Source organism: Mercenaria mercenaria, chromosome 2, assembly GCF_021730395.1.
Source record: "Mercenaria mercenaria strain notata chromosome 2, MADL_Memer_1, whole genome shotgun sequence".
In the NCBI taxonomy this organism is placed as follows: Eukaryota; Metazoa; Mollusca; class Bivalvia; order Venerida; family Veneridae; genus Mercenaria; species Mercenaria mercenaria.
The window spans coordinates 98,961,721-98,985,678 of NC_069362.1; the positions used below are offsets into that span (position 1 = coordinate 98,961,721).

General features: G+C 32.9%; 1 protein-coding gene across 1 annotated transcript; it reads left to right on the plus strand.

The window, feature by feature from the left end:
• The first annotated feature begins 2,481 nt into the window (after nucleotides 1-2,481).
• Nucleotides 2,482-17,694, plus strand: LOC128548642 (uncharacterized). Its single transcript, XM_053524015.1, has 2 exons — nucleotides 2,482-2,686; nucleotides 16,302-17,694. Exon 2 carries the CDS (start codon nucleotides 16,499-16,501, stop codon nucleotides 17,111-17,113), a length of 615 nt encoding a protein of 204 aa, XP_053379990.1. The 5' UTR covers nucleotides 2,482-2,686; nucleotides 16,302-16,498; the 3' UTR covers nucleotides 17,114-17,694.
• The last annotated feature ends 6,264 nt before the right edge of the window (nucleotides 17,695-23,958 follow it).

The following is a 23,958-nucleotide window of genomic DNA, read 5'->3' on the forward strand; positions in this document are numbered from 1 at the left end:
CGTAAGAATATATTGTTTCGCATAAAAACGAAAAACTGCCTGTCGTTTTTACCAGGATTGTTTCCTTTCGTGGTCTTCTGGAATTCACAATGATTGTCCATACACTTGATGTGTTGTATTTCATGCCAATTTTCATTTTATGAATTTACGAAGCGTTGTTTTCAACGAATTAAAACATCTAGTTATATAAAACCAAACAACTACTCTTCTAGCTGCGAAATGTGGACGGTATAAAACGTGCTGTGTACAAATGTCACGTTTACATCGTACGTCATAAGGACATGTTCAGAAGTTATTTTCATTTTCATTACAAAATACTTTTTACTTTAATTATTTCAACTATTAACATATGAGAAGGCCCTTTACCGTTTTCCTTTGATGTAAATAATACAAAAGAACTTCTCATATGACACCAGTACTGGTTTTTCCAGGAAGAGGACTCGAGAGTGGTTCCAAAATGTTTGAAGCTTTCATCACAATCGAGCTAAATCAAATTAGTATAAGCTAAATTGGTCAGTGTATATGGCTGCATGTATTTCAATTTGAAATAACTCGGTCATTTCAAAAGTAATTTGCAGGAAATAAACGGATTTCGTCAGCCATTAGACACACCATTATGCAGAATAAGAATCTGAACGACAATGACTATTCTGAGATATATTATTTTGATTTTGGCAAGATATCAAAGACTGTTATATTTTTTGTTTTGGGTTTAACGCCGTTTTTCAACAGTATTTCAGTTATGTATTGGCGGGCAGTTAACCTAACCAGTGTTCCTGGATTCTGTACCAGTACAAACCTGTTCTCCGAAAGTAATTGCCAACTTCTCCACATGAATCAGCGGTGGAGGACGAATGATTTGAGACACAATGTCTTTTATCAAATCGTCATGGAGAAAATCGAACTCGCGACCCCGCGATATGTAGATCTGCGCTCTCCCTATTGAGCTAACCGGGCGGGCTATGGAATGTTATCTACATGCTTGAGGACATAACCAAACATTTGCCTGTTTTGTATGGTTTTCTTTTCCAGCGGCAGCCATTGCGCTTGACGTGATAATTGTGACGTACAAATAGTGATTTTGTTGCATAACAACGTATAGTTTCAGTCTTCCTTGTTGAAGAAATAATACATTTCTATTAGTGATTTATGGTTACAGGCGGTCAATCACATTTGAGCAACACTTTCTAACATTTTTCAGTTTTTATATATTCTGAAAGAGATTTATTTAAGGAACAAAAAGACCCATTACGAAGAGTTAGATCCTATCAGAAATATATAATTTATTACCTTTTATGAAATTTTGTAGTTTTCTCCTTTTAATATGAAAGTATTTAAAAATGGATTATTTCTTTTAATTTCAATATACTTTCTAGTTTTACATTTGCATTTGATAAACACGGGGATGTTTCAACTACCTGAAATAAAAGGCAAGATTTAAAACAGCGTGAAGCTTTGGAACCAAGATAGACAAAGGGGGTAACAATAATTTTATAAACTTGCATTTCTAAAGAATTTTGGCAAAATATGTACTTGTCATTGCAAATATTTTATTACTTTAATAAAACAGTGCTTATATTCATATCATTAATGAGGCAAAATGCGTTTATTTAATTTATACTTATGCTAAAATAATGGTATCTTGGTTGGGCAACCAGGATAGGAAAACCAAAGTTTAAAAATACTTCCAGTGATGATCTGACGTGAATTCAAAACTCAAAAACTAATAAGTGTAAATGATCAGTTGCTTAAGTTTCGAACACATTACTTGGCCACCTTTAAAGAACATCACTGTTTAGGGTTCAGTTGTAGCCTGGTGATATGATTACACCATTTCATTTCATCTCATCTGAACGATAAACAGAGAAATTCACTGTTTAAGATACATTTTTTTCAGTTAAGCGATACCAAAGGCTAAATGCAATGATCTTTTCATACAGCAAGTACCAGTTATTTACCGTTTAGTGTCGAATTCATTTTCAGCGCACCGCAATGACGTTTGGTACTGTGACGTAATAATTGTGACGGAAAACATCAGTTTTGTTACATAATGTCTGCAGTGTTTAAACGGAAAACAAAATCAGGTTGCGTTAGAATGATAGATATGCAGCACATAAAACATATGGTTCTTTTCTTGTTCGGCAAGCGACAGTCACGATGAAAATTTGTTTCAAACAAAATATCAAAGTATTAAACACATATTTATTAACCTTGATTATTAGCATTTTAGCATAAAATCTACCTTTTCATCCATTATATTTGTCTATTTATTACCCATGACGCCAATACATTAATGCAATGGAAAATAAGCTTTATAAGAAAAACAGATTTATGCAAAAACAGAAATGCAGATTAATATTTTAATATCAATCATCATTTATCAAAGGAAATGTTCTTGGCCACCGCTCCTTAAGAAATCTAATTGTCGTATATGACCTATGATGACTTAGGCATTCCTTACAGAAGAAAAGGTGTTTTGAAAATACAATTCCTTTCTAAAAAGATATAATTGATTATAATTGCAAAAAGCATAATTCATCTTTTTAAAAAGTAATATTTTTACACTGTAAGAATAAGTATAAAGGATTATATTACACGAAGCTCACAATATTTAGAATTGTAGCAATAGTTTTATGAAAATATTGTTACAAATGTTCTTCTGAAAGGATTATGAGCTTAATAAAATGTAAGTTTTTATTATTATCAAATATAGCAATTAATAAATATGTTTATTACAGCAAAATTGCTGGGAGTTACTTTTAATCAAATTAATAAAACATTTGACTGTGTAGTTATGAAAGTTTTATTTGACAGGTTTATGGCCGGGAAATAAATTAAATCATACTTAGTTTTTATTTTATTATACAATATAAGTCCATATATTCTTGTTATCATCAATTTAATTATAGCAATAAACTGATCTTAAGGTCAATTAATAAGCCTTATAATCACTATATATGTTATTTTGAGCTATGTGCGCGTCAAAGGATAGAACAAGTTAACTATATAAATGCGGTATAAAACTGTGTTTAAATTGGAGATAATCTGTCAAATGATGGTTAGCCACAGGGTCTTGACACTTTGAAAAAAGATGAATTTGAAATTTTAAATTGATTGACGGATTGACTGTTTTGCAAAGGAATTGCAACATTTATTTTTTTGGTGGTGATTTTATTTAATACCACACTTATAAGTGATACGACTTACTTATTTAAACGTTTTCCAAAGTTTCACATTTCATTTTACGCTGGGGCTGTTAAATTTAGAAATTTGAGGAGAATGTGATAGGTTTTAAGTATGAAATGTAAACTGGTATATATCTCTTGTGCAATGTTCATTACCGTCTCGAAACACATCAGAGAGGTAGAGTTTGTTAAGAGTTTGTATTTGTGTCGGATGTGCAGCATACGCGGCCCCTCCTCGACAGCTATCTACCAGTTGTTTAGAATGTAAGGATTCTGAGCTTTGAGTTCTTGATAGTTTTGTACATGAACATATATATGCTATGATGTGAAAAAAAACTAGAGTTGCGTTCCTTAAAGGCTCATAATACCTTTGTTTAAAATGTAGCTGTAACATTTTCCGCTATGAACATAAAATACATTAATTTCTTGTTAAATCCTGTTTCTGATAATTTGAATCTATTGTTTATTATTACCTCCCTTTATGGCTCTAACTGTAACTGTTTATGTATAATATTAAAAGCAGTGCTTTTTAACCCATGTAAATACGCATAACATCTACTTGGAAAACCGTTTCACCTGCTTTTAAGAAAATATGCATTATGGGCCTTTAATTAAAAGTATCCCGACTATTTTCGTTTTAGAAATGTCAAGTTAATATTAAACCATATAGATATGTTGTCCTTTGATCGAAATTTTTTTTAAATGTTTTTGTCCAGTTCATATTAAGAAATTCATGATCAATTTGAAAACTAAAGTGATATATGAGCCGCGCCATGAGAAAACCAACATAGCAGCTTTGCGAACAGCATGGATTCAGACCAGCCTGCGCGCGCAGTCTGATCAGGATCCATGCTGTTCGCTAACGGTTTCTCTAATTGCAATAGGCTTTGAAAGCGAACAGCATAGTTCGAATCTTGTTCCAATATCGAGGCAACTTCAAATTTTGATTTTCATGATTTCATTTGTGTATATAGTACTCTCTTTAGAAAAGAATATATCTTTCCGACATATTAATGAAGATTATAAATGTTCACTCCCCTCATGGAATAATGTTTACTTGGATGTTTAGATGCCTACTTGAAGATAGTTAAAGGCGTGCCACAAAATAACTTCAACTTGTATTTTGTGTTGCGCATGTTGTCTTGTTTGTTGTTAGCGCTTCTTTCCTCTTTCCCCCCCCCCCCCCCACTCCCCCACTATCGCCCGCATCCTTTCCCCTTGTAATTGCGCTCCCTTGCTTTGGCATCCCCTCCGCTTTTACTATGAGTAAGTTATTGTGCCCACCTTAATTTTAGCTGCCGGAATCCTAAGGCGGTGCCCGATTGTTGTTTTATCCAGCTTATATGTGTGTGTTTGTGTGCTTGTGTGTCTGTTTGTCTTGGGCGGTGCCCTACAGTGTTGTTATATCTTACTTGTCTGTTTAACTATGTAATATAGTTGTGTGTATGTGTGTGTGTGTTTGTGTGTGAGAGAGAGTATCTTACGTTGTAGTGTAACTGTGATTAAGGAACGTAGCATTTCCAATTGAATATTCATCCTTGTTCTACTTTCCCTTTCATCCCCCACCCCACCCCTGTTTCTACCTTTACCTTCTTCCCCCCCCCCCCCCCCACCCCCGCCCACCTCCCTTTCCCCCTCCTCTATCTATATTTTGCATAAAATTGAAATGTACTTTTTGATGTGGGCTTACTTTGCAAATGCGTGGCTCTGAGGCTGTGTTTGTGGTGCTCTTTGCTTCCGAGAAATCTACCGTTACCTATTATCTTTTTTATTCTTTTGTATTTCCATGATGTTAATTATATATGGTTTGTATGGAAAAAAGAGAAATAGCATCTAGTTACAATCTGTCAGTGACATATATTAGACCAAGACAATGTAAGTAATGTCTTATATCAGTTTAAACAACATTTTGTTTCTACTGTGTGAGATACTAGTAGTTATTACTCTACGGTTTTAAAACTATTCTGAAAAGAGAATAACTGAAGTGGTACTAAGTTTGCAGATGGAGTCGTGAAAACACATAAATCAGTAAGGGCCTGAATTGCTTACATGTTATCTTGTAGAATAGCTGTATTATCAGAATGATCTGCACTTGGGAGGAAAAGGTAGGTCACTAGGTTGTGGTGGGTCTTTAACACGTTTAAAGAACTGGAAGTCATTGCGTACATTATTAATCCAGATAATATAAAATAAAGCCGAAACCCTGCACCTTTTTTATGAATTAGTGGCAAACCGCAAGTAAATTTATTAAAACGGAAAAGTTACTATCTTTGTAAAGTTGAAATATTATATAAAAAATTTGACACATCTAAAAATTCCAAATAATGTCTGAAATTTAGCTTTAAATGTGTCCTTAAGCATAAGTAAATATCACAAAACAAACACAGGAACCTATATTATAATATTTCATCATAGTATATACCATATGTTTACTTATAAATTTGAGAAGTGATTTTTTAAAATTTACATTGTAGAAAAAAGTTTTGATTTTCCTATAGACGCCCATTATGAAAACTTGTGTGAGGTCCAAACTTTTCAAATCCATATACTAGTAGAAAACATCAAGCACCTGACCCTATCTTTTTTATTTACCGATTTGTTATAAGTATATTTTGATGTTAATAAAAAATACACTATAGATATATAATCGGAAAATGTAGAACTACCTGAAACTGTAGTTTCATTTTATTGTGACTTATACTGAAAAACCGATATCTTGCTGGAAGCCACGCACCAAGTTATTTCCTCGATTTTTTTAGACCGAACAGACAGAAACAAACCGAATTTATTTGTCGAACTTTATTTGTTTTCCTAAAGGATAACCAGAACTAACAGATTGAAACAAAAATACATTGTCTTTCGTGACGCTGAATGATTGGCTATTGCAATAAAAAGACTAGCTACCATGAGAATGCGTTTATATCTAATTCCACTGAGATGCTAACATTGTTTATATGTAATTTATGTGGAATGAATACCACTTAGCTACATCATTACAAAGCTCTGTCATCATCAAACACATCAAATCACGTGTAGTCATGTTTTCCGTATTGTATATTCATATAATTGCTTGATTACAAAACAAATTTGCCTAATGAGGGTGTATTTTGCATTTTCAAAGAGCAGCCCTTTTCGGAATTGACGGAAGTAAAAGCTACTATGAGGAGAAACTTTATCTTAATAATTAATCCCGTGTTAGTATTTCTATTTCGGAATGAAATACACAGACTTTTGTCCCTATTGTCCCTATTGTCCCCTTCTGTTAACTTTGTGTAAACTTCTATCATATACACATTTATACAAAAAATGTTATAGGGTTTTGTTTCGGAAAGGCGACATTGTTGAAGAGTGTGTAATCCTTTAAATATTGTCATTGGTTTAAAAGTGTGTGGAACCCTAATGCATTTAAGCGTACTTCAGACACAACTATGTATTTCATACTAAGATATATATATATATATATATATAAATCAAAACAAGGAGCACAGCAAAGAAGCCAAATCCACAAAGCCGCATAACCGCAAGGAAGACGATATATATATATAAATCAAAACAAGGAGCACAGCAAAGAAGCCAAATCCACAAAGCCGCATAACCGCAAGGAAGACGACCAACACAACGAAAGTGATCGATATAAAAGAAATATCCATGAAAAAGACACCATTTAGTTATATCTAATCATACACAGTTGGGGGAAGGAGATATGGATACAAAAGGAGTGGGCGCAAAAAGGGGGACCGCTTTGGAACGGTCAGAAACGTTTGTAACAGAGCAAGGTTTTTTTAACGCGATTCAGTTCTGATATTTACAGTTTGTTTCATTCTCTTTCATTCACATTATTTCAACAGCTGTTCACACGTCTATGGCAAGCCAGTTGTCCAATAATTACGTGAACCCTAGTTCACGGTCGAAAAACTAGGATTAACGATCGATAAACTAGGTTTTTCGAATACTAACCTATATTTTCGAGCGAAAACATAGGATAACGCCGTGAACCATAGTTCACGCTCGTAAATGTAGGTTCACGATTGTAAACCCCAGTTCACGGTCGTAAACATAGGTTCACGTTCGTAAACTATGGTTTACGGGCGTGAACCGGGGTTTACGAGCGTAAACATAGGATAACAATCGTAAACATAGGATAACGACCGAAACTCATAGTTCAATCGAGAAACCTAGTTTATCAAACGTAAACCATGGTTTACGGTCGATATATTAGGATTATAGAATCAACAATAAATTTCGGGCGTGAACATGGGTTTACGGACAGGAACCTATGTTTACGGACGTGAACCTATGTTTACGACCGTGAACCATAGTTTACGGACCTGAACCTATATTTTCGAGCGTGAACCTATGTTTACGAATGTGAACTTGGGTTTACGAGCGTGAACTTAGGTTTACGTTCGATAAACCAGGATTTTCAAATACTAACCTATTTTTACGAGCGAAAACATAGGATAACGTCGTAAACCGTAGTTTACGCTCGTAAACGTTGGTTCACGTTCGTAAACCCAAGTTTACGATCGTAAACATAGGATAACGACCGAAATTCATAGTTCAATCGAGAAACCTAGTTTATCGAACGTAAACCTGGGTTCACGAGCGTAAACTATGGTTTACGCCCGGTATCTGATGTTTTCATTCGAAAATATAGGTAAGTATTTGAAAAACCTAGTTTTACGTTCGAAAAACCTAGTTTATCGATCGTTAATCCTAGTTTTTCGACCGTGAACTGGGGTTCACGTAATTATTGGACAATTGGCTTGCCATACACGTCACATAATAAGGCATACATTTCTCCAATGACAATTTAATCTATGCAATATCAGCGGCTTACGATTTGCATACATGTATGACGTGATGCATGTAGAGAAACATCTAAGGGGACATTTAATGTGAAAGAAATAGAATGCAATACCTTTAAAGATTATTAATGATGGCGACTGGCATCCTTTGATGAAATTTATTTATTAAAACATTCATATTGAATACGTCGTCTGAAAAATTGGTGTATGTTAACATTAAAGTATACTAAAAGTAAACACTGAGAATTGTGGTGATACGTCTTGATGATGATAATTGGATATCCAATGTAAATTGCATATGGTTTGATAATCATATCAATCAAGCAATGGCGCGCTTTTCTTCTTCATAATATAATGAGGCATTTAAACGTCATTGAAGCATGAAGTATTACTTTCCACGGACATACGGCAACCTATTTTTTTTTCGTCTTGTCCAAATTAAAAATGATACTTTGAAGTTTGGGCGAGACCTTGTTTAGTACACGTTATTGATGGCTGTCAATTATGAATTTTTTATGCAATTATCAAATTATTCATCCCTTTCAACATTTGAAGAATAGCGAAAATGATATAATAAGACTAATCATAGTTTAAAAGGTAACTTGGTTCAATATAACAAGCGCTTCCCTATTCAGATTTTCATATGGTTTGGGCGTTGCAAAAAAAAACAACAAAAAAAAAAAAAAAAAAAACAAAAACAACCCTTTCTCTCATATTTTCTTTCATTGTCTAATATCCGATATAGTAAGTACACAGTCAAAGCAAATTATCAATTTGCTATGCTTAAATTGTCTTAACAGAGTTCTTCCCACTTTTCATCTGTCTTTCCTAACTAATCTTGAATATATTTTTTATAGATATAGAAGTTTGCTTCATGTTTCAATTTAGATTTTTTCCCTCATAACTAGTAGCTGTCAGTTAATAAATAATGATTCTTTAAAAAATTTGCACTATGTTTATTTTGATGATTATAGCAAATTCTATGTATAAGTTAATATAGGTCTTTTATTGATCTTCTAATCATTACAATCTGCAGTAACGGCGCACATCGAAGTGAAAGCAATACCTTAATTCATAAGAAGGTCAATAAGTTATCTATAATCTATTTATAGTTTTATAAGTAAAACTGCAGGTAACCATTAGCAACATCTATATTTGCAAACTAAATGATCTTCTTAATGGATTCACTTTGTATGTACACTATAACCTGTCTTAATAAACCAGTAAGTGAGATCTCTGGTTGCTGATTGGATGTTTAGACTTGTAAACTATAAGATATTGTAGAGAAAAGCATTCTGATCTGATCAATTTTCATTTATATATTAATTCATTGTGAAAGTTCTGTGTTGTAGACTTGGAAACATTTCCGACTAAACACATAATATTGTTACAATTAAACCAAAATTTATGAATCACAGATTCCTGAAATTCAATGGAATGTTGCATAATTTTTAACCTTGTGAAAACAGTATATACCGTTTGAACAAATGAAAAATATGTCTAACTAAACGATCCTTGACAAAATGTAAAATTTTACACCACATAAAATATGATATTCCATAGCGGATATGACTTCCATTGAAGCAATCTCCATTAAAATTGATGTATTTCCTTTAGATTATCTTGTCAATATTGATCTGTTCTAAGGACAACGTTCAACTGTGGTGGCCAGTTTCTGCAATGCGGCTCTGTTGTGTAAGCCCCCCCCCCCCCCCCCCTCCCGTCAACTGCGCGATAAATCATTCTGAGGGTTATATAGTAACATTACTAGTTTAAAAAACTTTCTTAAAAAGTAATTCTACAATTTCATGAGAAAAACATGTAAAATTAATAGAATCATATTTTGAATTAGCTGCGTGGATATTTCAAAATATATTTACAAGTAGATGTGCAACTTAGAAGATATGAGAAATATAAAAGTATCTTGCTAGAAAAGTCTAGAAGTATACATACGTTGCATTACAGGAATTAACGTTTGGGTAAACTTATATGAAGCTCTTTTGGCATGTATCTTTAGCAAGCACTACCATTTCAAAAAACAAAAATAATTATATTCAGTGATAAATCCGGAAGCTCCTACTTTTATTGTCTATTCTTATCTATTTTTATGGTCATACTTCGCAAAAATTAGATGCTTCCATGTGCTTATCATTTGGTGTATAGTAACATGTAGGTCATATGACAGTTTTTCACTTTTCAACGTTTGCTGATGCAACAAACCCCTAATAGGTGCTCATTGTATCAGACAATGGCGGGTACCAGGGTAGAACCTTCCGTGAGCCAGTTGAAAGGCTTCCTCACATGAGGAGTTAGGTTTCATATCCACATTGGGATAAATGATAGGAAGTCAAAGACCTTAACCACTTGGTCATTTAGACCCTGTATTTCTGTACTTACTTGAAAAGAACACCAACCTTATCTGTAGTCCTAATAATTAAATTTAAGTTTCGAATTTATCTGTAGTATTGCAATGGACAATATTTTTATATCAGTTTCTAACTCAATACAAGCAAAGAGTCTAAAAAATTTAATTATGAAAATGAATTAACAAAAGAGTGTGATTACACATGTTTTCTAAATTGATAAAGACCGAGTGTAAATTTGATCATTTTTAAAGCATGTTGTATTTTTTTTATTTATTTGATGATGTTCCTCTTGTAAAAAGACCGATCTATCTGGCCTTTTAAAACTATGCTATCCTCACTAGTTATTGGATTATTAAGGGAAGAAAGTATCTACAGTTGCCTAATAAATGCATATTGTATGACTTCAGAAACTGTATAAACTCTATAAATGAATTCAGATACACGATTGAAGACAAAGTATTACAAAATAGGGCATTTGCTGAGAAAGTCTAATTTTACCGAATAGAAAACACAATAGTATTTATTGATATAGGTAGCTCATTAATGATATGAACAGGTGTTATCAGGCGCAAAGGTGAAATGATAATATGATTGAATGTTGTGGCATTATTTCATCTTAAATTTGCACGTTAACAGTGTGTATCAACCAGTACACATTTTGTATTTTGAGCATATTACAGTTATTATTTCAAGGACATTAACTTCAGAAAGTTGTTCTCATGAACACCTGTAGTTTTACGAGAAAACAACATTTTTATTCAATTCAGTCTGGCAAGGCACGGTACACTTGATGAATTAATGATAGGAATATATAAGGAGCTGCGTATACAATGTAATGAAAGAGAACTTGTCAACAACATGTAGATTCAATACATGCATAATAATTATTCTATTATCTCTTTAAAACTAAAACACATTTTTTCATACAAGAACCCAGAACGTTCAGCCGAACTGCTGTTAAAATTAAATACTTTATTTTTAGAAATGTTAAAATATTAAGATATTTTTCAGGACATACACCAATGATTTATAAGAACTTTTTTACTAGGAACAATATAGGAAACAGAAAGAGATAAATCTTGCAATGATAGACGCCATCGATCTGTTTAAATTCGAGATACCGAGTTTAAACTGTATTTTGTTACATTGACAGTCGTGAAAATAGTACTGACCATAGCTTTTTATAGAGGCGATGTTTTACGCTGCATTGGTGAAGAACTCTTCGAAGTGGGGTGGGGGGGGGGGGGGATGGGGGAGCGTGTAAATACGTTCTTGCTCGGGATTACGCGTTCTATTACGTGAGACAGCCAGTCATCTAACTAACTTGCAGTGATCTGTGGTTCTAACCAGATATTCATCCGTGCTTTAAATAATACAGGGGAACAATATCAGTAGATCTTAGAAAAAGGCCAATGATATGATTTGTGTCGTTCGGACTTAAAACCAAACAATAAGATATCATAAAGTTACCTTTATGTCATACTGGATGTCCTTCAATTGAGAGGTGGTCCCTTTAAATATAATATGCTTATTTATAAAACCTATTTACGATCAATCACATTCCATACCAGATGTCAAATTATTTAAATATTTCTCTGCTAAATGGTTATTTCAAAATCATATTATGATGAAATATAATGAAAAAGTACGTCAAAATGTGCGTGTTCATGTTGAAAAATAGCGACACGTCCAACTCTTTTTTATCATCCGAAATTGACAATTGCGTGAACAATATCTCATTGTTAAAATTATTTATGATTACATTATGTTCAATTGTAGTTACATAACGAATTATTTTTTAATGTAAAGGGCGTAGGGAAAGTTACTTTTAATTGAAAAAGTAAATCGTCATAGCGAAATATAGAAAGTAAGAGTTTTCATTCATATCAAATACTGATTTGCTGACGTAATGCCGCTACAGAAAATGGTTAATTTAAGGTGTTCTTACTGGAGCAAATTTATTTCATCTACTATGTTCTGAAATGTTTAACTTTCGAAAATAAACAAGCAGTTCTCCTTTAATTGATTCTGTCACCAACATTTTATGTCAAATCTTGAGCTATTATTTGTACAATACATATTCAACTACTGTTCCGAAACAGGAAACAAATTACTTTTGATTATATTGCGACATATGTGTGCTGATATGTCCGATGCTGTATCATATATCTTAGCCTGACAATTTAGTTTGGCTTTAGAAGTAGGTTACGTAACTTTAAAACTTGCGCCAAGTCTATTTATAAATCACATCATGTTCACACATTATTTGATAGAATGATGACGCGTGAATAAAATTTTACAAGTTTCGAAACGGTGCTAGGAGGCTTGTCTACTGCATTTTTCACGGCCTGTCATGAAAACAGTCACTTGAACTGAATACGATATGTTTTATTTTTTCTCGGTTGGTTCCAAAGAATCATCTTTTGGATTTTGTTATATTTTTTGTAAGCCTAAAATAATCTATAAACTAAAGGCACATCATTTACAAATGCACAAGAAGAACGATATCCACAGTTGTATTTAATATGGTTCATTGTATTATTGAACAATTCTTGTCCCATAATCTATATCAAAACTGAAGTGATACTCCAAAAATAGACGACAAATTGAAAGACAAAACTAAACCCAATTGAACATTTGTTTTATATATCATTGGATACGCTATAATGCATAGTTAAAACCTTAACACTTACACAAAGTAAGTTATAATACCCGTATAAAATTGAGTGAAAGAAAGGGATAATACACGTTTTCTTGTGTATTTACATCTGCAGAAGCCCGCGGGAAGGTTTGGGATCGAGACCGACAGTCGATATCATAAATATATCACCAATACATATAAGACACTTTCAGTCAAGATTTGTTGTATATCTATATAACATTAATTTCATATTGGTCATTTCTTACTTTGCCCACAATTTTTTATCTAAACTTCTAAAACACATCTTTATACGCTTGATCAGTAGGGTTTGTCAAAGATACTCTAACATTAAATGCAGAAAATGTTTTATAAGTTTAAAGAATATTGACATTGTATTTGGCTTTATATTTTGTTACAATGTTTTTCAGCGGTCATTAAGAACTGTGTATGTTAATGTGATGCTTTGGCCAAAAACGGGGAGTTATTGTAGTGATTGCAGCAAGAGTTCATTAGATACATTTAAAATGGTTTATGGTTTATAATACATACATGACTAAAATTGTATATGGTGTAACCTGTGTTACAACTGGAGAACAAATGCCTCCCTAGAAAACCTTACCAGACGGGTTTCTTACTAAAATCACCTATCCAAAAATAGACGATACACCACAGATTACAGGAAAGGGATATATAACAAATCAAATAAAAATCATAAACTTGGATCGCCATATCGAAATTGAAATAAAATAACCTAAAAGATAACATTGTTATTCACAGGTACTAAACAGTGCCTGCTGTACCGCCTCTGCCGATGAGGAATGAAGGCACTTCGTTTCCGGTACCGCAGGTACTTTGCCAATGTTTACAAAACAAGTGAGATCGGTGAGTGATTATTTTTTCATTTTTGTCATTTTGTTGCTGCATCGAGCATTTTTTCAAAAATCGGGGAACGTAGCGGGGTGTAGATGTATGTTATGTACATATCCATGCTAAATTTAGTAGCAAATGATCAATATCCTAGAAACGCAAGGACAAATGAATTTGGGATGAAACGTGATTTTTTTCACATCAGCGACTGTTTAGACTCATTTCTTTTTGGTGACCAAAACAGTATCATCACTGCCATCGTAAATTATATCTTTAATTGACATGTGATCTGCCAAAACATAAAATGTGTCCAGAAAATTCCGAATTTGAACGTTATGCCAATTTTGGAAAAGTGCCGCAGACACTTCGACGATGCCGCAGTCCCTTCGAGGTTCCGCAGGTACTTCTAAAAGTATCGGGGCATAAATTTGGCCCAAAACAAAACAAATCTCCAATAACTCGCTCTCTTACGATCACGTCAAAAATATGTTATATTGGTCAGATGCTGCGCTTCTGTTTCAAGAAAATGGAATAAAGAATTTTTTCGTTTTTGTCCTTCACCCGTTTTTCAATAGCACAAAAATATCAAAATATTTTTGGAACAACCTTATTGACGTATGTTCTAAAATCATTACCTAAGGATATAGTTACCTCCCCTACATGACCATGTGTTACAGTGAAAGTTCGAGCTACATCCGCGCTAGAAATACAAAATACTTGCGAAGATAATTACATGATAATTGCTCCTAATTTCTTCCTGTTCGGTCTAAATTGTTTTCCTTTCCTGAAAATGTTTCTTTTTTTTGTTACGATGGCTTGTCCAGAGTTTTTTTTTTTTATTTTGAAAAACTCTGAAGAACCTATAATAATGTTTCATTCCAAACTTATTTGTCCTTGCGTTTCTTGAAAATTGATCATTTGACACTTAATTTAGCATGGATATGTACATAAGATACATCTACACCCCGCTACATTCCCCGATTTTTGAAAACATGCTCCATGCAGCAACAAAATGACAAAAATGAAAAAAATCACTCACCGATCTCGCTTATTTTGTAAACATTGGCGAAGTACCTGCGGTACCGGAAACGAAGTGCCTTCATTCCTCATCGGCACAGGCGATACAGCAGGCACTGTTTAGTACCCGTGTTATTGCTAACGCAATTAGCAAACGGACTCCCGGTGTTACATATATCTTCTTACATATGGAATAGATTGTTCTTAATAAAACACCGCTTGTCTCACATCTGTCAAGGTCTTCTGCATTTATTGACGTCTTTATAGTTGTATAGCATTATTTACACATATTTATGCTAAAATGCATACTTCATGACGTCATTGTTAAATAACGGCATTAGTTTTATTGGTATAGCTTGCGGCTATATTTCCATCAAAATGTTGATTAGAATTCAATCAGTACAAAGAAACGTATTCTTTGAACATCGCAATGTTGAAAACATTGAATCTTGAATTGTAGCTACATGGGAAATCCCATTCTTGGGTTGTTTTACGTGCAGCATGCTACAGAACCTATTTTTAAGCAAACTCTTACCCTCTTTCTTGGTTATCTCAACATTCACTTTATCTTTATAGATAATTAATCAATACTGTAATTGTTTGCATTGTATTGGTACTTTAAGCTTAAACTGGTTTTGAAATATACCTCTTTACATCATTTGATTTTTAATCTGGAGATATTGTTTCAGTTTTAAATTGAAATATCTGTTATTGAGTAAACACCAGATGCAATATTTTATGAGGGGCAATCACGTGACGAAAAGTATTTGATCTTTCATGTAAAACAAAAACATATTTTTTATGTCAAGTTATTTTAATGCCTTTTCGGGGTTTTTTTGTTCGATTTAGGCAAAATATGCTTCACAAAACTTCTTGGTGAAACAACATTCCGTACGACAATTGATATTTATGCATATGACAATTTCAATAAAACCAAATTATACTTTATTATCGTTTCGTTTATTTTGCAACCTCAATCCAATTTTAAAAAGTCTTAAAACATCTTTTAGAATTAACAAGGGAGCTAATTTCGTGAGAATTAGTGGCAGTAATTATAAAATGACCTGTATTTCCTGCCATATGTTGTAGTGAGAAACATATAATAAAATCTTACATCCTTTATCAATCAATCAAATGCCAAGTATCATTCCCATGGTAAAACATTCTTAAGTATAAAAATTTGCATTCACTACATGTATATTGTTTTACTTGATAACAACTTTAGGAATGACAGATTATTTGAGCCCCGTTATTGACAATTTAATGTTCATTGAATAATTTCAGTCCATTGTGTTATGCCATAAATAATAAAACGAACATTTGGTAATGTATGCTTGTTGAAATATAGGTAACAATTTGTTTAAATTTGCAATTTTGATATACTTTTCAGTTAATTGAAGTCATCGTTCTATTGCAGGTTATGGTTTGTTTTTCAAGCGAACAAACTGGATTGGCGTCGTCTATAACTTTGCAATTTACAGAAAGACTTGCAGCTAAATGAGAATATGAATATATAATATATGTTTTCCGAGAAGAGAAACAGTTAAAACTTATAAGTACGTTATGTAGTGCTTTTCCGATGGAGGTAAATAACTAATTGAGAAGCGTATCAATATGATAATGGATTATCGAAACTTCATTGTGCTAATAATTCGAATATATCCAATCGTTGCGATGTATGTAGAAATCCAAAGAAGTTACGAATTTGAAGATGTACTGTCAGAAGAACAACAGGATTACGAGAAGGAGTTTTGGATTTGGCGCTCTGAGGCGTCAAACTTGAAGACTCTTCGACTGGTAGACTCACATAAAAGATACAGAGCAGACTTTAAAATTTGTATTGAACCAATAGAAGGAAGAGAGATAGTTCCTATGTTCCTAGATGATATAAGATATGCAAATGATGGACCAAACGATACTATTTCTGTAACACTGGATGGGGAATATTGGGATGAATACTCTACATATGAAAAATGGGCACATGGTCACGACTGGAACATTTTTCGTAACACGGGAAGATTGACAGAAGTTAAATATTTAAACAAGGGTGAATATGTTATAGGTGTTTCTGTGAAAACGGATCAGTGGGGAATAGAGCTTGACAAAATAAGATTAATTGCAGAGTATCAAGAACTAGAAAGTGATTTATTTTGCGGTGGAAGATTAGTAGATACAAACAATACTGAAACACGCGATGAAAGTGAATTTATTATAATGCCCACGTTATAAAAAATGTTAAATATCCATACCATGTCCAGTGGATAAAGAATAAAGAAATATTTGAAAGCCACTGGTTTCAGCAAAATGGGTATTTCACTTGCTTTTTTTTGTTGTAAGGATTTTTACTGTTCGTAGGATGAACTTTTCAACAAAGAGCGACAAAGTTCTTTTCAATTTCTGTTTCATGTCGGTTGTGATTAATAGGCGAAGTTCATTTCTACTATTGACTGTAATTTGATTATATATGTAATGTGTAATGAATATAACTAGAATGTTTTACATAACGTAATTATGTTAATATTTTTATTTTGTCTATTCTACAAATATTATCGACACGATTGTGTTGTTATTTCAATTACAAAATAGAACAAAATGCTTTATCTTTTCTATGGATAACCTATACATATAAACGCGATAGTATTAACCTTTAACCTGCTGGCGGCAAGTGATTCTGCGTTTGCGACCTGTGCAGACCAAGATCAGCCTGCACCTCCGTACAGGCTGATCATGGTCTGCACTGTTTGCTATTCAGTCAGTAAATTTTCAGTGAACACCCCTTCCAATGGTATTGCCTAAATTGAATTATGAATCAGTCCGTTTTAGAAATTTAGCAGGGTAAAGGTTAATGAGTGGAATGATAAAATGTACATGTTATTTACTATTTGACGACGAAAAGATATATTACAAGCGTTAATACACGTCTGCTCTATCTACAGGCTATTATAACTAATCTGTAAAGATTTTTTTTTATGATTTGGTTTGTCTATTTGTTTCGGCTTTGTGTATCAAATAGGAGGTCATTTTAAACGACTGCTTAGATTGAATTAATCTAAAATTGTAATGACACATGAATAAATGGTGTCCAAAAATATATGCACCTTTTAAAGTTTACTCTATCATTGACATTTCCTACCGTTGAAAAACAATATGAGTTTCAATGCTGAGTAGATGGATGGATTTTTATTAGAATACTAGTATAGGAAAGACTCAGATTGTATAACGTCAAAATTACGTCCTTTCAAGACAATATTGTACGTTTGATAAAATAGATGGCATGACAATATAGAAAAAGTCTGGACCCGGCGTAGGGACAGGAAAATCAATTTACGTGAAATATGACATTCCGTGTGTACATGTTTAAAACGGCAAAATATCTTTTTAAAGATAAAAATGACAACAAACGTATTGTTGTGTGCAATGATTTCGAAATATTGCCGATAAATCTGCTTGAAATTTATTGTTTTTTATTTAATCACGGGATTCTTTTTTCAAGAATAAATATACTTTAGATCTTATTTGATCAAATAATGGACAATATAAAAAGCGTCTTCGAACGTGTTTATCATGAAAAGGGCTCTATATCAATCTGGTATAATAATAATAATAATAATAATAATACAGTTGAATATCGTTACCTCGATATCGGTTAGCTCGATACTCCGGTTAGCACGATGTGTTTTAGTCGGTCCCGATTTTTCCCTATATATTTTAATGTAATTATTTATCATTACCTCGATATGATTAGCTCGATATTTTGTTTAGCTCGATGTGATTTTTTCAGTCCCGTCAACTTAAATGTACTGTTTTTTACACCTGGTTTCGTCGATATCACAGCTTTTCAAAAATATCCATATTATTTGTAAGGTGTGAAAATTAACCTTTTGCTGTCCGGCGATGTATTAAGCATAATCAAGTTAGTTTGTGTGTTTGTTTTGTTTGTTATTTAATTTTTAAACCAATTTAAATGTCAGGAAGTTTGCATTTAATTCCCAATAATTAGTCTTATAAAACAGCGTGCAAGCGGGCAAGCTGTTTACCAATATAACAATTAATTTGGATGAAATATTTTTCTGTTTGACAGAGTAAAAAATCTGCCATTTAGGATTGAGTAACAATATGCGTATCTAACTGGCAAATTTTCGTTATGGAAGCACAGTCAAAATGACTACTCAGTTAGGCACATCACCGCTGCATTTAGACTTGTTTAAGGAAGGAATAAAAATGCTAATGTTTACACGTATATTTTGAAAACTTAAAAAGTTGTATGTATGTACTATTTAATTAAGTTGTTTTAATTGTCAAAGAAATTAAAATCGTATTTACGTTTTATATCCTTTCTTTTTCCTCTAATAAAAATAATGGATATTATGACAATATAGACGTCCGACACAAGTACAAAGTAGTCCCAGATAGTCGATATCGTTACGTCGAACTTCGGATACGTCGATGCAATTTTTACAGTCCCTTGGATATCGAGGTAACGGTATTCGACTGTAATTATATGTTGATTTACAATTGCGAAAGGCTACATTGTCGAAAAATTTCTGTTGTCAAAATGTCATTACAACTAATATGAAGTCCAAAGCTTTTAGATAAGTGTAGCAAAAAAAATAAAGCACACGACCCTATTTTCTATTATCTATTATATTTTCTAAGTATATTCTCAAGTTTTGATACATCATAGTTTTGCAGAAACACATTAAACCGAACGTGAAGTTTTGTTACTGTACTTGAATAACGTCATATTCTGTCGATTGCTTTTCAACACAGAGCCGTATGAATAACTGTTCTAAATTTCTGAATCTATATAATCAAAGCAAACAACCTGTAATACTAATAAGAAATTAAAAGAAAATGCTATTTGCAGTCGAGGCATTTAAAAGAATCAAAGGAACTGTACAGATATTTGAAGATTAAAGGGCGGTAGAAGACAAAATGCAAAGAAACACTTTACTGCCGAAATCTGTATAATTTTGAGCAGATTCAGTACTGAAAACTTTAAGAACGTAGAATGAATAAATAGATTTCGTAAAAGTATCACAGACGTAATGTATGTTAAACAGGACCTTTTTTCTGTTTACAATTAAATATAAACATTGATTATTGTACAACTGTTTCGCAAAGGAAATTAAAGCATGCGAAAAATGGACATATAGTTTTGGATACACAGTATTTTAAAGGTTCAAATAAAGCCATCTTTTATACCACGCAGTTATTTATCAAAACGCTTGCTTCCTGGAGATATCCTTTTTTATAATAATTCTAGCATAAAACTGCTGTTATTATTTTAACAGGAGAGAAAACGTGTGTTAACAGAGAGATTCTCGCACTCGCGTGCTGTTATAACACCTTTTTATATATGCGCTTTCCGTGGCAAAGCGTAAACGTCATTCGGCCCCAAAAAGGATAATTCAAAACGAAATGACGTCAACGTAAAAACAGCTCAGACATTCCCGCGCATTGCATGGAAGTTTAATGACGTTGAGGTAGGATGTATTCATTTATTAGTACTTTTTCCGCGTTTTATGCTAGAATAGCGTTAGCGCATGTTCATTTCGTGTTATAACATCTGCAGAATCCTACGGGATACGTTGGTACCCACGCCCTACGGCCTCGGGCACCAACTAATCCCTCGGGATTCTGCAGACGTTATAACACGAAAAAACATGCGATATCCCTACAAAAGCAATCACTTATACCTTTGTATGAAAATATATCAAAATTACTACTAAAACTGGTAAAAGCAGTATAACAAACATTTTAACTGTTTGGAAACGTCAACACGATCTTTCATCAATGTTACGTGTATAAGTAACTAAATGTAGGTACATATACTTTTTCAAACGTGCTAAGAAGGTATGTCAGAATGTTATTCATTGTTTTTAATCGTACTTAAACTGAACAAGACAAATTATGATATGTATTGCACGTAAATAATTTTTTACTAAGCCGTTTATAAAAATAATTTAAATCCGCGAATAATGATCTTATTAGCATATTTTGCTTTATCGACATTTTCACCGTCTGATGCTTTTTCATTTTGTCCTTTGACATATATACAGGCTCCGTAACCTTGGATCCCTTTAGTTTATACATAATTTATTTTTAGGTCGATTGTGAAGGAAGTTCTACAACTTATATTAATCACTCTCGACACCTCATTCCTGATGGAATCCATCGCCACGAGGGTATGAGAGAAGAGGCCAGTTTCTGCCTTTTTAATGCTGAGCGCCAAGCAAGGGAGACACTGGTACCATTTTTTACGTCTTTGGTATGACGCGGCCGAGGATCGAACCCACGACCTCCCGCACTCGAAGCGGACGCTCTACCACTAGGCTATCGAGGCGGATCCCTTTCTGCCCATTGTTTTATCATTTATGGCAACTGGGGGCCATATGCCGCTTTTTTTGTGGAATTGCTCTCTATTGCATCCTTGAAAATTTTATGTATACCGCCGTATGAACATATTTGTGGATTCTCTAAATTGCATTAAAATTTTCTTTACTTGTAACATGTGCAAATGCTGAATTCTGTTCATCCCTGGTAACATGCATTTCAACTACTTCTTTTATACGTAAAATTTCTTGTCATGCTTTAAAATTTAGGGAACAGGCTGTACCATGCGTCTAGCTACTGAATACAGGTAATCATACTTACTATATTTAAAGAGGTTATGACCGGGATATCTTTAGTTTCGCCTTATGTTTCATGCTCAGCCCTTTAACAGCTGGACGCTTTCTTCTTTAATTGTGTGTCTTAATGAACATACGGAAAATTTCATCATACCTGAAGCAACTTATAAAACTTGTAAGAGCATTTACATACGACATTGTTAATATATTTTCACCAAAGTCTTGGATCTCATCAACAAGTAAATGGTAATTTAGTGAAAATCAAAACTGAAACTGTTTTATTTGATTAAACGTCTATTTTTACGTAAAACATATTCAATGGCGTTTTACAAACACATAAAAAAATTACGTCTAAAAATTAAGACATTTTAAAGATGTAAGAAATAAATGAGTATAAATATCATTGTCAATAAACCATTTAGTAAGTATTAAACAAAAGATCAGGCATCAGATAAGATTAATAAAATATAGAATATTAAGATACAGTAAGATAGCTGTTTTGTTAGTAAGTAACTTTAAGTAAAAGTGAGTTATTGTGACATGTCCATAAGTTATTACAAACAATGTATTTATGTATTAAACAGTGATAAAATTGTTCATATTCGAATGTATTAACACAGTAAATCATCCAGTTCATGTTACCAAAATATCTTCAAAATCACAGTCACAGGCTCTAAAAGCGTGCAAAGTAATTTGAAAAATAATGAGTTTCAACGTTTTTTTTGAAAACATCTAATGTGTCTGAGTTCCTTATTTCGAGAGGCAATTCGTTCCAGAGTATAGGTCCAACAGCACTTAAACTTTTGTCACTGAACGTTTTGCGCTTGTTGAAAGGAACAACGAAGCACCCAGAAACGGAATTTGAATCAAAATTAATATTTCACATTTTCTTGCAATCAGGACGTAACGTGCATCAACCTCACCCATTGAATTTGACAGACGCATACAATGCACTCACGTATTGTTGCTTTGTTTATAATTTTGCAATAAAATCCTGTGTGTTCTAGGTACTCTGTTTTATTACTATTATGGTTATTTTTCAAGAAGATCAAACGAAAAAAAAGGATAACTTATACTTAGCTTAAATTTTATTTGCAAACACATTTGAATAATTAACAGGGATTGTCCTGATAATTTTTAAATTTAGGTGCAAAATGTAGATTAATTATAGGAATATCTTATCAAATAATTTGTCATGTTAATTTAAAGTAGTTTTGCCTTGAGTGCACGTGCTGAACAAATAAAGAAATGCAAATTGCACACACCTTATTACAAGTAATTTGAATTTTAATAACACGGATTTGACAAAGCTATTATACTGAAACCTATCCAGACCAGAACAATTGATATCTTGAAACCTTTTTAAAAATGAACTATAATTAGCATCTTTAAGTTTTATTTATTAGGAAATAACTATTGTAAATCATATTGTTATATGTAAACACAAAAGTACTTCTGAAAACTAAAAAAACCCGTAAAGTGAATCTGATTTTTGAAAACAGTTGACTAAATCCACACGTTCCACTGACAAAACTCCGATAAACAGAATTTTACCTCTAGTCTGCAGGATGGTTTGGATACATCGTGTTTGTAGAATTGGTATAGGTATAATTTAAAGCTGGTTGTAACGTATACAAATAATCAAAACGCTGTAACACGTAACTGTAAATATTTGTCTAAACATACCAAATGATTTACGAAAAAAAAGAAAAGAATGGCTAAACTAGCTTGGTGACTTCTTCATTCGAGTCCTTCTTATCAGAATTAAGGTGCATCACTAAATATAATAGTCTTCTATCTATGGAATTGCGGCAATCAGGATCATGTTAAAGATGTTTTTACAGAGTTGAGCAAGTTCTTTAGCAATAATGTGAAGATAGTTGCCTAAAGTTGAAATTAGATAGAAAGACGCATTTATTAAAAGTGTTTACAAAATTACACTTTCAGTCATAATTTGAAAAATAGATGGTGATATCATTTTTCTTAAGCATGATCAATGAATGATTGCATACGACGAAATCAGTATCGTTTTTGTTGTCGTACGAGGGTAATTCAATACATTTTATCAGTAATGATATTTCGTAGAAACTATTGTATATAACAGCACGGAGTTAACGGATATTTAAAGATGTACGAGCGTTTGTTTTTTCAGGATATCCGCCATTTTGAAAAACGTTTCTTAAAATATTTCTTTCTAACAAAATCTATGCCAAAAATTAATGCTAAATAATCAAATTATGGCTTATAATGTACTATTTGACCAAACACATTCCACTTGTTGGGATTTTTTAACCCTTATATTTGGCTGGCATTTGGCTTAAATTGTTTTAAGATGTACAAAGGGGTAGGGGTCGGTAAACACATTCCACTTGTTGGGATTTTTTAACCCTTATTTTTGGCTGGCATTTGGCTTAAATTGTTTTAAGATGTACAAAGGGGTAG

Bases quoted from the DNA above. Each gene is read 5' to 3' on its own strand.
- LOC128548642 (XM_053524015.1), top strand. From the start codon at position 16,499: ATGATAATGGATTATCGAAACTTCATTGTGCTAATAATTCGAATATAT.